Here is a 15,532-nt window from a genome sequence, read left to right as displayed (position 1 = left end):
TTCTTTATTATATGTTTTGTGATTATCCTTAAAAGCGGTAGACGTTAAATACAAGACTTGAACAAACCAAGGATATTCAGTTCAGGAATTTGTTGTCTATAACAACCTAACCTAAAATTAAGTCTGTATAACTCAGTATTATTTATACCATTAGTTTAAAAGGAATTGCAAAGATAATGAACCCAAATAAATCATTTTATCTGCAAAAACAAGTTAGAGATAATACAGAGGATTTACAGCATGAATTAAGAGATTTAATGAATTGGGAGAAAGATATGAAAAAAAAGGAGAAAGAACTTAAAAATCAAATTAGTATCACTGATCAGGTATTTATCATTCACTTAAATTTAATACAAGGTATTAATAATAAATCTAAGAAGCAATTTTATCTGAATATTTTTATCTTTAAGATTCTTCCAACAATTAGAAGTAAGAAAAATAAAAAAACTGAAAGTAAAGTAAAGGAAGACAAGAGAGATATAAAACGAATTAAGTCTTTTGACTATGAGTCTTGGAATAAATTTGATGTAGTATGTAATAAATACTTGTATTATTATTGCTTTAATTATTACGTTTCTTAATTAATATATTTTTTATCGTGAAAGGAGAAAGCATGCAAAGAATTAGATGATGATGAGGAAACTGATGAATCATTTGAAGGGCCTTTATCCAAGGAAGAATTGTTAAAAAGCCATGACCTTGCGATAGAACACAAGGAAAAAGGAAATCAATTTGTCAAGCAAGAAAATTGGGCTGAAGCAATAGCCTGTTATACTGAAGCAGTTAAAGCTTTCCCTTATGATGCTGTATTTTATGCTAATCGTGCATTATGTCAATTAAAATTAAATAAGTATATATTTCTTTTTTAACGCTAATTCTTATCTAGTTGTATTTAAATATTTGGCTATCTCAATAATTCTCTGGTCATAGATTTTATTTTGCTGAAACAGATTGTACAAGAGCACTTCAAATAGATGAGTCTTACATTAAAGCATACCATAGAAGAGCAATAGCTAGAATGGAAACCAAACAATATAAAGAGGCCACAGAAGATATTGCTAAGCTTCTAGAATTGGAACCCTCTAATAAGCAAGCAAATTTACTTCTTACAGAAATTGAGAAGAGAATTGAATGTTCAAAGGTATATTAATAAATTAAAATCCTTTCTCTCTCAAAAAGTGAATTAACTATTATTTTCCACTTATAAAGTATTTTTTAATTTATAGCCTGTGATAATAAAAAGTGATAATAATAAGAAGTCAGTTGACACTGACAAAAACACAAGAGATCCTCGTATTCCAGACTGGTTACCAGAAAAAGATGATGTAAAAGTAGTTGACCCTATTGAAAAACTTCCATACTTAAAGTCTAAAGTAAACAAGTGCTTACTATTTATATATTAAAAATTAACTGTTTTTTTAGTAAAGTTATTAAACACTTGTTTTGTTTCCACATCTATAGGTAATGTTAACACAAGTTCCTGTCAAACTGTTTGATTTTTATTCAATGAAAGAAATAGATTCAACTCTTGTTACACCAGAGAATAATAAGCAAATCATGCCAGAAGAGAAAGTAACTGTTACATCTACATCATTAGAAAGAGAAAGCGAGCAAAAGCAAATACCACCTCCTCCAAAAACTTCTGTTCAATTTATGACAGATTGGAAAGCAGACACATCTTCTGAATTTCGATATGATTATCTAAAGGTATAAACAGAAACAATCTTGCATCTATATTATAAGTAATATTTAGGATTTACAGCTATATTTTTTATAGCAAATACCAGCAGAGCAAATACCACAGATTTTTAAAGAATCTTTGGATTCTGATCCACTAACAGAAGTTATTACAATTCTGAAAACGGAATTTTTAACTAAAGCAAATCCTATATACCCTTACCTTAAAAGTCTTACAAAAGTAAAACGATTCAGAGCACTGGTTATGTTTATTAGTGATAAGGAAAAAGAAGGTATGTACTGATATTTGCTAACAAATTAATTGCAATGAATTAACGTATTTGGCAGCCAAATATTAGTAATTTAATTTGCATAATTAAATAAACAACAAACAAAAATTTCAATAGAGAACTATAATTCTTTTTTGTTTTTAAGGATTGAGAGAATTGCTGGATCATTGCCAAAGGATAGAAAACATTCCTGAAGAAGAAATTAATTTATTACATGGAATGTATGAATTGTGATCTTTGGGTATTATGAATTGATAGAATAAGTTTTCTTTGTCAAATTATTTTATTTTAAAACTAATCAATAAATATGTATTATTTGTAATGAATCAAATCTTCTATTTTAAACATACATAATAACTAATAAGAATCTGCCATACTTTATAGTTGCCCATTCAACAAGCCTTGGATTTTCTGATCATTTTTTATTATTCTAGCCTTTACTTGACAAATTTTATCTAACTGATCTTTAATATTTCTTTCAATCTCTATCAAAGATTCTTTCATTGGTTCTATGACCTCTTCTGTTTGCCTATAAATTGTAAGAAATACATATTTAAATAATACAGTACAAGGATAAGTATAATTTTATGTAGAAATCTATTATTTTCAGTACTTTTGTTCAGTTTCCAGTTGTTCGTTAAGTTGGTTGTACTGATTTTTCCAATCTAACAATTCTTTTTGCATAATTTCTACATCTTCCTATGAAATCAGTTAAAATCATAAATAAAATATGTTCAAGATGTTTAAATTAATTAATTATTGTATACATACTTGGAAATAATCAAATAATTTTCCTAAAGGATTTGTTGCTCTGGTTAATGTTTGTATAGTATTTCGCAATTTATCAATTTCTTTAATCATTACTTCCCGCTCACGTTTTGAGCCAGTTTCATAAATCTTAAGTAAAAATAATTATTTGCAAATTAATTATTGAAGTGATATTATTTACAATTCATAATTTATTAATACTGTCCTTACAATGTCTACTTGTTTTGGTATAACATCAACATCATTGGTGTTAATTAGTTCTCTTTGAGTTTCTATTATTTGGGCAACGAGATGTCCATGCTCTTGTGTTAATTGATCGTCAATTTTAGTATTATCTAAAGAATCGCCTCCTCCTTTACTTTCCATTACTACCATATCATCGGCATCATCCTCTTCTTTGATATCATATTGATCAACTATAAGACTGATATTTCCGGATGGCGTGCTGCAAAATGAGTATTAATATAAACTCCCGAGATATGTGGTTATATATAATATGTTCCATCTATAGTAACCTGCTTGAAATGATTATTGACTGCTAAGATAAACAATATAAGTAAAATACGTGTATAGGGTATTCAAATTTAATTTATCATTACCCATGACATGCGGATGGCGTTCACAGAAGCAAACGTTGTAAACGAATGTAGCCTATCTTTGGGGGGTACATATGACGGTACTATTGTATGATTTTGTTTTGAAAGGTCATACGAAGATACCTTTAATTTCGTTTTAATTAGAATCCCCTATTTTTTATTGCACACTCTTAAACACGGGTTGGTTCGGATAAAACGCCCCAGACCATTGACATAAAATGCTGTTTAACTTCATAAGTATAAGAGATAGCAATTTTTGTTATAAGATTTTTTTGAACGCAAATCAAAAGATGCTTCAAAAAGATCTTATAGCAAAAACTGCTAACTCTTGTAGTTACGAAGTTAAACAGCATTTTATGTCAATGGTTTGGGGCGTTTTATCTGAACCACCTGTATAATCATAAAAGTTTTCCAAAGATTTAAATGCATTTATCATCTCATCCAATGATTTACAGACAACTGGATCAAATAATAATTCACGTTGTATTTTGAAAAGCTCTTGATGACATAATCTATAAAAATATATATAAAAAAAAAATAAGGGATGCAACTCAGAGAAATTTAATTGACCTTCGCGCAATCGCTTAATGACCTATCACGGCTAAACTAATAGTGCTATCTTATACTCCCTTCAAATCTATAAAACATTAATTTGAAAGATTATTTTGTGAACGCTCCTCGCAAAACTATAGCGTGATAGATAAAAATTGAACTACTGTATATGCCATAAAGAATAAGTAATTTCTTCTGTATTCAGCCTATATACTAAAATAGTAGTAAAATATTTTTAGTTCAAATGGTAGTCTCATGCAGGAAAAAAATTGTCTTACATGATTTCCTCATTAATTGCTAAATCTGGTTTTGCTCTTATTCTTGGTGCAGCTGGTCGTGCACTGATTGGTCTTGCACTTGGAGGACGTAAAGATGTTCTTGGCCTGGGAATATCCTGATGATTACTTTACAGATTTCATTTTTACAATTAATACTTTTGTTGTTTCAACAGATAACTGTAAATTATGTAATTAGGTATAAGAGAAAGTTTATAATATACCTATTATCAAATGTTTCAAATGAGCTTTTTGGTTCAAATTGTTGAGCATTAGATAAATCAATTGCATTATTATAAGACTCATTATTTAACAATGAGCCATTAATTTGAGTTTTATTTTTTTCCTCATTAGTCTCTATATTCAAAGCAGCTTTAGCCTCTGAAGATAAGGTAGACTCTGATATTCTTTTTTCATCCTCTGTATCAAAATGCTGATTTCGTTTTATTTTATTTGCCGAGTCTCTACGACGTAAACGCTCTTCCGGTTTATTTTCTTTTGAGCTTTCTCCAGAAATTCTTGATGATTTTTTGTTCTGAACTGAAGTTGATTGCCTTTGCTTCGCTTGCTGTAAAATGCATTTATTTATTCAACATACATTATAGTAATTATTAGTTTCAAATGAAAAAAAAAATTACTTCTATTGGTGGAGTATCTGATACTTTATTCTCGTTTTTATCTGCTTTATCTTCTGTTGAGTTTGTGTTAATTGCATTTTCCAATGGCAGCTCTTTCTTCAATTTGATTTCATTTTTGGACACTTGTAATTTCTCAGAACCAGATGATTTCAATTCAGATTTTTGATCTAGTGAAGACTTTTCCTTCTCCACTTTTCTTGTTTGTGATGATTGACGCGATGACAAATTTTTACCAACTTCCTCTGTTGGAATAGATTTTGATTTCAAGTCTTTAGATTTCTTCTCTAGTTTTCTTCTATAATGTTGTACTACTTCTGTACTATCAACCTATTAAATAAATACTTATTATTAAACAAAATAGTTGATTAAAATGCAGTGGTTTATTGATTTGTATTAAAAATAATAACTTTTTTATCAAGTGCCTTTCCAATTGCCTGCAGCAACTCATTCGTTTTAGTCGGCTCTTGACCAGCAATTATTTTGCTAGCTCTAACTGTTAAATTGCTTGCAGATAATATTTCTGAAATAAAATATTATTCAGTGTGCTTGTTATTAAGAAAATATTTTTGGCTGACTAACTTCCTTGTACTTACTAACAACATCAATTAGTTTTGTTAAATAGGCAAGCTTAGATTGTTTGTCTTTCATATTTTCTGAGTTTAATTCTTCATCAGAAAATAATCCCCTTAGAAATCCAGTATCTTTTATGATCTGTAATCATAATAATTTTTTAGAGTTCTAACTAGAAACAAGTTTTAAAAAAAATATTCATTTATATATATATATAACTTACAGCTGATATTATATCATGCAAAAATCGAAAAGGTGGCTTTTTCAATAATTTTTCTGTCAATGGTGGTTTTTTAAAATATTTTCCAAGAGAATCCTGTGTTTTCTTGATTACTTCTAGTTTAATGTCATCTGTCATGGTTATTTTTATTTATAAAATATAATAACAAATTAATCACGTCACTGACAAACTTGACAGTTCTAACCAATTCTAACATGTTTTCAGTAGGTTGCTATTGGTAACAGCCACTCACATGACTCATCTCGTGACTGCGCACACTGCACAGCAACTTTCTGACACTTACTGTCGGACACTATGGTGCGGAAGTTTAAAACGTTTACATATGTATATAAAATGTAACATGTGTGAGAATTCACTCTACTCTAACCCTCTCTCCACCATTATGCGTTAACTGCTCGTGAAGTCGTGACTCGTATGACAGATAATACACGTGGTATCATTTCAAATACACAAATAATACACAGTATACTAATATACACAATAATAATGATAACAAAGAGTAATTTCTAATGATAACATACTATTTTTATACTTTATTATAAATATATATGTGTATTAATATATAAAATAAAATAAATAAACAACTTTAAATAAATAAAATAATAGTAGTAACAAATATAGATGAGCTCTAAAATCCTCTTAATAATATCATTTTCCTCTTAGAAATAAATAAAATATAAAAATATACATACAGTCAACAGTGGCAGTGATAAGAGCTGGAAACATATTTGTTTTGCTTCGTGTAGCCAACATAAGGTATGAAAAGTAACTGTGTGAACCAAAGTGTGAAAACTACTTTAGCAGACTTTAGTTGCGTCCATCCGCGAGATCAATATGCGACTTCATCTCTGTAATATGTATAGCTGTGTTGAGTGAAAATCATAGGAAGCACACTTGATTGTAAGTGTAAATGCAATAGCTTTACTACTGCGTATTTATAATGTACAATGCAGTTCAATTAGTTGACAGCTGTCAATCGTGCATAAGTTGGTAGTAATTGACCAAACGGCGACACTAGGATACTGGCAATTCAGTCATTCGGCAAAGATCATCATTGGAACTTTTCCTGTGATAGGTGAATACGGCATGCTCTTTTTATAAAATTTATATACACATGTTTGCATACACCTCCATGGCATACAACACATATATTGATATAGCAGCTACTACACGTACATACAATACTCTCTATAATTACGTGTATACTGCTCTCAACTTTCACACACACACTCTCAATCTCAATAAGTCTTAATTTTCATTTCGCACTGCTCTCACTTATAGCTATATTATAGCTATAGCTAAAGCGGATCATGCTTTATGACTTTCCTTTAGAAAATCTTATCAAGCACTCGCTTTTTTGGCCTACAAGTTTTCCGCTGGTTCACCGCAGGTATCGCACATCACCTACCCCTTTGTTCAGATGTCCAGGTATTTTTTGTAAGAGCCCTTTTTAATTTATTTGCATATTCTGTGTGGGTATAATTAGCATGAAACAACAGAGGGGCGAACCTATTTTTTTTTCGCAGTGATATTACCGGCATGGCGTCTAGCTCTGTCAGCCAAGAGGATTTTGACAATGATTTTGAATTAACATCAAGAAGGTCAAGGATTAGAACTGCTAGGTCGAGAGTTGGAGCACCTAGGGCTGGTGATAATTTTCCTATTGGATTTCAAAGTGAGTTTAAATGTTAAAAGTAAGCCATTATTGACTTTCCAGGTTTATCTGTGTTATTTTAATCTTAAGCAAAAAAATACCCTCTTGACATTATAAAGTAATGATCATGTTAAAATGTATTTAGAAAGTGCCCCTGACCTTGACGAGTCACAGGGTGTGTGTGATTCAAGCTCAAACAATGTGCTTCCTCCTGATCATGAAAATCAGCCAAATAAACCTATCATGAGAAAGCAGGATAAACGAGTAACTGGTCGGTAGGTGAATTATGAATTTCTGTCAGAATTTGATGATATGTGATCTTATATATAGATCAGTTAATAGAGAATAAGTTTGCAAAAAGAATCCTTTAGAATTCTCTAATACTTTCTGGCTCTGGTTTTAGTGTCTTTAGTGTCGTATCCTGTTTGCACAGGCCAACACATATAAATAAAGGGAAACAACAACGAGATAGACGGAAACTTAGAGAAAAAAGACGAAGCACAGGAGTTGTACATTTGCCATCAACAGAGGTTTGTCATTTGCAAATAAATTAATTAATATGTACAAGTAAGAGCTTCCTTAGTTTATTTTAAAGTATAACTTTATATGGCTTTTGTTGATTATTCACTAACACAGTTAATAAAAAATAATTTATAGACTTATTAGTACCTTCTTTTTGTTGTTACATATGTAGAGCACAGGAGGCAGTACAGGAGAAGACGAAGAAGAGCTTAGTGGTACTTGCCTTGAAACAAAAAATAATACACACCATAATGAGTTTCTTGATCATGAATTATTAGAGGTAAGTTTTTAAACCTTTTAAATTATTGGCTTTAAGTTGGAGAGATATTCTTTCCAACTATGTACTGACTTTCTTCATTCATGACAGAAAATAAATTCAATAATTTAATTTTATTGTTATAGGAGAGAACAGCAAAAACTTATACTCAAAGACGAAATAAGAGGTAGGTAGATTCCTATATAAAGATTCAGAGGAACTTCTTACTAATGGATGTTACATAAAACATCATGAAAATTGTACAATATAGTAATCAGTAATGTTATGGTGCTGGTTTTTAGACATTATCGTACTTCGTGCGGGTCATGTACAATAAGGTACAGTTGGTAAGTGCTCTACTGTACATTGAGAAGTACAATTAGGCACGACCTGTGCGAAGTGCGGTAATGCAGCTTTTCATCTCTGTCAGGCATTTGTATTTATTACATTACATTACAATCATTTTCAGATTCTGTCAGCTTTTGACATATGTATTAATTAGTTTTATGAAATTCTCATTAACATTTGATTCAGTAAAATGTGTAATGTACTTAAAATGATTCATAAGTCACTGCATATAAATTATAATTTAAACTTCAATAGAAACTCATAAATTAGGTCGTGCCTAATAACAACATAATCATTGCTACTGTTACATTTTTTATTTCGTTTTCATAACTTTTTAAGTTAACTTACACTTATCTATGATTTATTTGCAGTCATTCTGATTTGGAAGCAGATGACGAAGAGTTTGATTCTCTTAATCAGTCTGATGGTGTTAACCAGTCAGATCATGGTAACCATGAGTCACAAACATCAACACCAGCTGTTACAACCAGACCAAGACTACCCACACCAACAGGAGATAATCCACATGAAGTAAGCCTAAGCCTCTTAACGCTTATTATTCGTCGAAAAATAATGTATCTCTTACAAAAGAATGAAAGTTATTTATTTAAGATTGAAGAGTAAGAGTAAAGCTTGATGTTTTATTAATGGGCAATAGTTGCCAAAAAAAGTGTGTATTTATGAATTACAGTTAATTGAACGTGCGCAGGAAGAAAACCGGCGATTGCTGTCTCTTTTGGAAGATAAGGATCACAAAATCATGGCCTTAGAAGCACGTATTCTACAGCAACAACATGAGATGGCATTAGAACAGGAACGGCTGCGAGAAGAAAATGCAGCTCTTATTAGAGCGATGGCAGCTTTAGCCAGTAATTGAGTTTTTGTGCTCGGTACCTCATGTTTTTATTGACTTGCAAATGCGTTACAATAATTAATCAAATCGTGAACTTATCATGTTTTGATCAAATTTTGTAATGCTTGCTTACATACAATGACTTACTAATCTAGATTTGAATATTATTCAAATATTAGAGCCTATTAAAGCTTTTAGGTTCATCTAGATTTTCAGGGTAATTTGCACTATTGAGTTTACAATTGTGTAAATGTTCAGATGACAACAAATGTTGAACTGCTTTTCTTAGCTGCTTTATGTTAAAGATATTGCATTACAAGTAATATTATTTGTCAACTAAAATTATTTCTCATGATAATATGTCTATAAATACTATTGTATTTTCATAGATTACAGATATTATTTATATTAAAGCTCTAGGTTACCATACTGCATTGAAATTGAATTGAGAGAAAACTGCGAATAATAAGTTGTACAATATGCTAAATGGCTATGAACTATCATAGGGTGATAAGTCGTAGCTCAATATACATTTCAATTTTATACTGTACATGTTACCAATACTATTTGGCGTAAAACTATTGTATGTAAGTTTCTTACCTATAATAAGACAAATTAAACAGATTTGATGATATTTAACAGATGAAACATTTTAAAAAATAACAGGCTAATTGAAATTATAATATCTAAATATCTGGTGGAAATACGATAGCACAAGCTGACTCGTTCAAGGCTTGGAATATTCATTATTTCTCTTCTTCATCTTCACTGTAAGATAATGCGCTTCAACGTTTTAACAACAGTTTATACGGTTCCTTGCATTACCAACTTATGCTTATGCAGCTATGTCCTCTTAGAAATAAAGAATTGAAGAAAAAAGTTTATTCCATTTGAATTTAAAATTGCAAATTTATTTATTTAATTTATTTTGTAACCCTTTCGGTGGGTAAAATAAACTCACACTTCTCTTACAGTTTTATATTACATACTATACGTTATTGACACTAACATATTTTTCAATTAGCATTTGACGTTTACAAACACGACTAAAATACGATTTACTTTGTTTTAATGTGTATTTCTTTATGGCAATATTACACTTTGCGCTCTTTAAATTCATTGTCATCGTTTGCCAGATGAGGATCTGGTGGTACCATCAAGTGCTGTATGTGCATCAGCTGGTTATGCGAGGCACTCTCGAAAATGTTAGAGCGCACGAATTGATGACCTCCAAGGATGACACTCATTCGAGGCTATTTGGTGCGATTATAGGCGTAGACTATGTAAGAAGAAATTATAATTCGTTTTACAAACTGCGTATGATAAATATAAATGATATTGTATAGCTGTAGATGTATAAAATACTATGTTTAGGCAAGTAATCTTACTGCTTGATGTGAAATTTAGTTATTATTAGGTACTTGGTTATCTTTTATAACTGTTTGCATTGGCCAAACAAGTATAAATTGAAAGCAGGAGACTGAGAATGGAAGTGTTTTTGCGTGATTAAAAATATGAGAGCGTTGTGCGAATCAATGTGCGAGTAACAAAATTCAAGAAATTTGTATTGAAATTCTGCAGAATGTGCACAATCATTACCTTTTTAATTTTCTTATATCATAGTACTCTTGCACGATAAAATAATTTTTTTAAATAGTTGTTGCATTAGAAAATGGTTTCAGATAATTGCTCGTATCTTTGATATAATATTAATTTGTTTTGTATAGAAACAAGAATAGTGAAAATATACGAATTATATGATTAAGTTTTTCAATAAAATATTGAATTATTTTATGTACGTGTCATACATTCTTTTCTTTGTGTATGAAATAGTAATATATTTAAACTTTAAAAATAATAGAATACTACAGAAAAGCTATGCACAACGGGATCAACGAGAATATAAAATTTTCTTTATTTTCTCTGGAGAGGAAATACAGGTATGCGTCGGAAAAAATTACTTTAACGTAAGACATCAATTCAAATCTTGTAATTTCCATTTTTATTCATAAAATAACTAAATAAATTTTGATATAATACAATACTTACGCGTATACACGCGAAGATATACTATTTGCATTAGTTGCTACACATAACTGTACATTACAAAATCGTTGGGATTCGATTATACAAGGATTTCTTCATGTATCAATCGAGAGATAAGTTCCCATTCTTTTGTATGCGTACGGTAAAGTGTGCATACTATGTTTTCTGACATGGTGCAAGTAAATCGTAACATGTGCATACACGCGTAGAAAAACATTAGTCGTTGAATTTTCGAACACAAAATAATTTGGTCTTAAATTAAATGAAGTCGCTGATAATGAAACATTATTATTTTAATAAAATCTCTACCTGTTAGCGAAGTTGTATGTAGGTAAAAATGTGCCATCAACTAACATGGATTTCATTTCTAATGTCTTCATTGTTAATGCTTAACACGCATTTCTATAATGCACACAGCACAGGTACTACTGTTGTTTTTTTCTTTTTCCCGACAAAAAAAAAACTAAGATAAATTTTTTTCCTAAGCATAATTGTCCCTTACTTATTCCCGTAAAGCCGCACTCTACGCATTTCTTATTTACACTGTGTTACTTAACAATATTTATACATGATTTACACGCATCCGGATGGAAGAGGTATGCGACTTTACTAAAACTAGAGAGAAATCCTAGAGTCGCATACCGATATGCATTCAGTAATCGAACGTGTATCGATTATCTTTATAAAGGCGACATTTTATCCTGATATGTAACGTTTCGAAATAATTAAAAACGAAGCCCAAGGAACTTATAGTTTCGTTATTCTGAACTCTTATACATACATATAGTACTTGTCGTTGATTTATTGTCAGCGTTTGAATTGCTCTGGCATCGCGTTTCAGCAAAATGATACCTCGGGGTTCATACAGAATCTTGCAGCAACGCAATACTATAAGGTCGGAGTACAATACGATTTAATTGGTCAAATCCGTGCGGACAGTTTCGAACACAACAAGAAAACGAATTATTTTAAAACCAGGTTGTAGACTAAAGTTGCGTTACATCCAAATACCGATCAACTCGATTAAATGACGTTTGCTCTGGACCGTAAAATTGTCATTGAATTTTAACTCTTGTTGCTCCGAGATACGTATATGTTAAAAAATTAGCGATCCGTGTGATATCAAAACCACGGCTGTTAGTATTTAATAGGTCCGACTCTTTTTCGCCGTACTAAGCATATAATTGTATATATTTTAACTAATTGCACCAGTGCAGCTAAAAGCAAACAGCTGGAGCTGGGCCATACTTTTGTTATTATATGTATGATATATACTTCGTTCAACGATGCGACATTAAGTGACATTTGAATAAAGATTAATGGACTATGAGTGCCTCAAATTATTGTAATTAATAAGTATGCGTAATTAGAATGTAATTTTGGTAATTGCCGGAAACAAGAAAGTTATACGTGCCTATGAAGCCGTATAGAGAAGAAAAGAGGAACATTTAGTGACTCTCATTGAGTATCTTATTAACTATTTTCATTAATATTATATACATGCAATGCATAATGGATGCGAAACATGAAGCATTTGTCATAATATATAAATACTCTTCTAATTCCCAGAGCAGATAATATAATAAAACGAAGATCTGTATTTAATTCAAAGTCTACTGCCCAACAAAAGGAACGTATTTTTGACATTCGTTTTATTACTGAACATAAAATTCTTTCTTGCTTCCTCACGTTTCTATTAGTTTTAAAATTATTTTAACAAACGACTAGATCACGACGGTTGGATCTCAACCAGATCCTTAAATGCTAAAAGGGAGGGGGCTTAACACCTACATACTAATTACTTAATGATATTATCATCGAATATAAACCACCTTGCTACTAAATTATATAGTATACGAATACATATACAGATAGGCAAAAGGCAAACGTAAAACACAAACGTGGTTCATAGTAGCAACCTCGATATACAGACACCCTAATAGCTTACGATTCATGTCTAATATTCGAACTTTAGTAAAAGATAAGTGAAACGTGATCATAATTAAAATATTTCTCTATACTTTTGCATCGCAAGTAATGATCGGTGTGGTACATTTACAAGAACAATATAGATACACGAGATAGTAAACGATGCGAATCTGTGATGTGAAACATTTGTAAATAAAATTTTCAAATCATCAATACAAATAAGACTGACTTTGCATTAACGTTAATTGTTTTAATATAATATATATAGTATATGTGTGTGTGTATATATATACTATACGTACAAGTGTCTTTATGCATATTGTCAATATTAATACCTTTGAATTTTAACGAACAATATAGTATAATAAAAAGCATCTAGATGTAGTGTTTCAAGTCTGTGTACCAAGCCACTCTGGAACACCGTTTATGTAAGTACACCATACATTACTATATGAAAATTATCTCTCACGCATCAAAACGTGAGTGAGCTCTCTCGAATAAATAATTGCAGTTTGCTGTTCATTGATTCGGGAAGAAAGAAAGATATCGTCAAAGCCAACGAGTATTTGCTCGACCTTTTTGTCTTTCTTCTACCCTAAATTAAAGCAAACAACGGTCGTTTCTTTCACTTTTATACCCCTCGTTTCTTTGCTTTTTTCCATCACGAACATCCTTTCACTTTTCCTAACACCCAATAATTTTTAAACCGTTAATAAGTAAATTGTCTCTCTATGCATCAGCCTATCCCAAAAAGGAGGCGATCGCCCAGGCACGTAGCAAGATAATTGTCGCTTCACGCTCAAATACAAAGAAACGATGAATCGCATTGCAAGATATGTAATGTTTCGGCATCCACGTTATTCAGTAAGTTTACATTTTTGGCGATCAAGATACCGATGTCGCTTCTCGAGGCTCTTTTCGCATAAGTTCTGCCTAATCGTTACTTGGCAGATGTGTTAAATAATCTCTTTTACAATTTAATTGGAAAAGTATTCTGGAAAGATTGATAGCTACCAACGGTTACCTAGCAATGAGACGATACTCCTGTTCATTCGCGTTCCATCATAAGAATAAGTCACTTTAGGATCAAGGGTTCGATAATGTCTCTTCCCATCTACGAAATCTATTGAGACGTTACGCTTTTCAACGTTGCTTGATAGGTTGATCGAGATTCTTCATGATAAGATGGAAGAGCAGGGCACGACGAGCTGTGCGTGCCTTGTGCGGGGTATACATTGCGCTGTGACGAATCATGAAAGTGATGAAAGTGTTCTTCAGACGCTGCAGCCGGAAGTGACCTCTTCACTGTTCTGCTGGTGACTCCAGCGACATTGATGGCAGTTTTTAGGTTCTTCCGGCGGCGTCGTGACTCCGCCAGCCGCTCTTAGTCCTTGCTCCAGTTCGAACAGTTGACCCATGAAGTTAAAGTTAGGACTGATGATTGGCCGAGCGTTCTTCACCAGTTTGTAAGCTTCCACCAAGGATAGACCTTTGTGTCGCATTATATAGGCAATTGCTATTGTAGCACTGCGCGAAACACCAGCTTGACAATGAACCAAGACGCTGCTACCAGCTATTCGTGCCTCCTCTGTAATGAAAACAGTATTTATTATTATTATTATTCCAGTGAGAAACGGAAGCGTATAATGAGGTAAAAAAGTGCATCCGCGGTTGAATCATATACGTCATAAGATAGGGCTAAGGTCACCAAGGGCCAACAGTTCGCCCGAATGAGAGTCACAGTGCGAACGTGTCATAACGGTCAAACAAACCAGTTAAACAAACCATACATCGTGTAACCCAAACAGCCGAGTCAGTTACATAATATGGAGGACGCTATCGTATCACTCAATGAGTCACTGCAGCGCCCGCCCGGATCCTATATATGCATGCGTCGCGGCTATCGCTGTCTCTTCGTGTACCGCTAAATACGCCACACACGCACACACAAACAATGTCATATTTTATTTCCTTTTTTTTACAATTGACAATTATTCGCGAGCGGTAATAAATAGGGCAGTAACATGAATGAAACTCGGTCGAATAACGAACACTGTGTGGCTAAGCTTCTTCCGTTTTAATTAAATGGTATTTTGTAAAGCACGTGCGTAATTGGACCGAGAAGTGCAGCATTACCCTACGAGTACAGAAATTTGATATATCATTTCCGTTGAATGAATGACACTACGTATTGTGATTTCTCATAACAAGTTTGTTCTCAAGCATCACCCGTCTGTGTTGGTCTCTCTCTCTCTCTCTCTTTCTTTTTCATTATAATTATCGCAAAGCTTTATAAATAATAAAAAAAAGAAAACTA

General features: G+C 32.0%; 4 protein-coding genes across 17 annotated transcripts in view; 2 read left to right on the top strand and 2 right to left on the bottom strand.

The window, feature by feature from the left end:
• The first annotated feature begins 176 nt into the window (after positions 1–176).
• Positions 177–2,287, top strand: spag (spaghetti). Its single transcript, XM_066729646.1, has 8 exons — positions 177–326; positions 411–530; positions 606–850; positions 931–1,141; positions 1,227–1,373; positions 1,462–1,707; positions 1,778–1,970; positions 2,113–2,287. Exons 1-8 carry the CDS (start codon positions 177–179, stop codon positions 2,199–2,201), a joined length of 1,401 nt encoding a protein of 466 aa, XP_066585743.1. The 3' UTR covers positions 2,202–2,287.
• Positions 2,241–8,005, bottom strand: IFT54 (intraflagellar transport 54). Of its 2 annotated transcripts, XM_066729634.1 has the most exons (12): positions 7,931–8,005; positions 6,300–6,455; positions 5,590–5,899; positions 5,390–5,507; positions 5,204–5,316; positions 4,797–5,123; positions 4,383–4,726; positions 4,162–4,287; positions 2,946–3,180; positions 2,739–2,864; positions 2,581–2,666; positions 2,241–2,496 (listed from the first exon to the last, which is right to left on the bottom strand). In XM_066729634.1, the coding sequence occupies exons 3-12, from the start codon at positions 5,722–5,724 to the stop codon at positions 2,346–2,348; spliced, it is 1,761 nt and encodes a 586-aa protein (XP_066585731.1). In that variant the 5' UTR covers positions 5,725–5,899; positions 6,300–6,455; positions 7,931–8,005; the 3' UTR covers positions 2,241–2,345. The 2 variants fall into 2 exon arrangements, with proteins under 2 accessions (XP_066585731.1, XP_066585739.1); XM_066729642.1 differs by lacking the exons at positions 6,300–6,455; positions 7,931–8,005 and having other exon boundaries at positions 4,162–4,266; positions 5,590–6,285.
• On the top strand, positions 6,375–11,038 carry LOC136775163 (PRKC apoptosis WT1 regulator protein-like). Of its 10 annotated transcripts, none has more exons than XM_066729702.1 (11): positions 6,381–6,507; positions 6,595–6,682; positions 6,940–7,044; positions 7,134–7,282; positions 7,407–7,536; positions 7,665–7,791; positions 7,956–8,063; positions 8,186–8,226; positions 8,342–8,386; positions 8,759–8,918; positions 9,079–11,038. In XM_066729702.1, the coding sequence occupies exons 3-11, from the start codon at positions 7,028–7,030 to the stop codon at positions 9,262–9,264; spliced, it is 963 nt and encodes a 320-aa protein (XP_066585799.1). In that variant the 5' UTR covers positions 6,381–6,507; positions 6,595–6,682; positions 6,940–7,027; the 3' UTR covers positions 9,265–11,038. The 10 variants fall into 10 exon arrangements, with proteins under 10 accessions (XP_066585809.1, XP_066585847.1, XP_066585838.1 ...); XM_066729694.1 differs by having other exon boundaries at positions 6,577–6,682; XM_066729677.1 differs by having other exon boundaries at positions 6,570–6,682.
• Positions 11,039–11,219: 181 nt separating this feature from the next.
• LOC136775106 (dual specificity protein phosphatase 10-like) overlaps positions 11,220–15,532 on the bottom strand; it is a 39,474-nt gene continuing 35,161 nt past the window's right edge. For all 4 annotated transcript variants that reach the window (XM_066729609.1, XM_066729600.1, XM_066729621.1 and 1 more), the window contains one exon: positions 11,220–14,803. In XM_066729609.1, coding sequence (XP_066585706.1) covers positions 14,490–14,803 — 314 coding nt within the window. In that variant the 3' untranslated portion in view covers positions 11,220–14,489. The remainder of the gene's footprint in view (positions 14,804–15,532) is intronic.

This window comes from Prorops nasuta, unplaced genomic scaffold (genome assembly GCF_024137725.1).
Source record: "Prorops nasuta isolate Cenicafe-Biocafe unplaced genomic scaffold, Cenicafe_Pnas_1.2 PNAS00002, whole genome shotgun sequence".
Taxonomy (NCBI): domain Eukaryota; kingdom Metazoa; phylum Arthropoda; class Insecta; order Hymenoptera; family Bethylidae; genus Prorops; species Prorops nasuta.
Note: the sequence above shows the minus strand (reverse complement) of the source record. Positions and strands in the feature narration are given on the sequence as shown.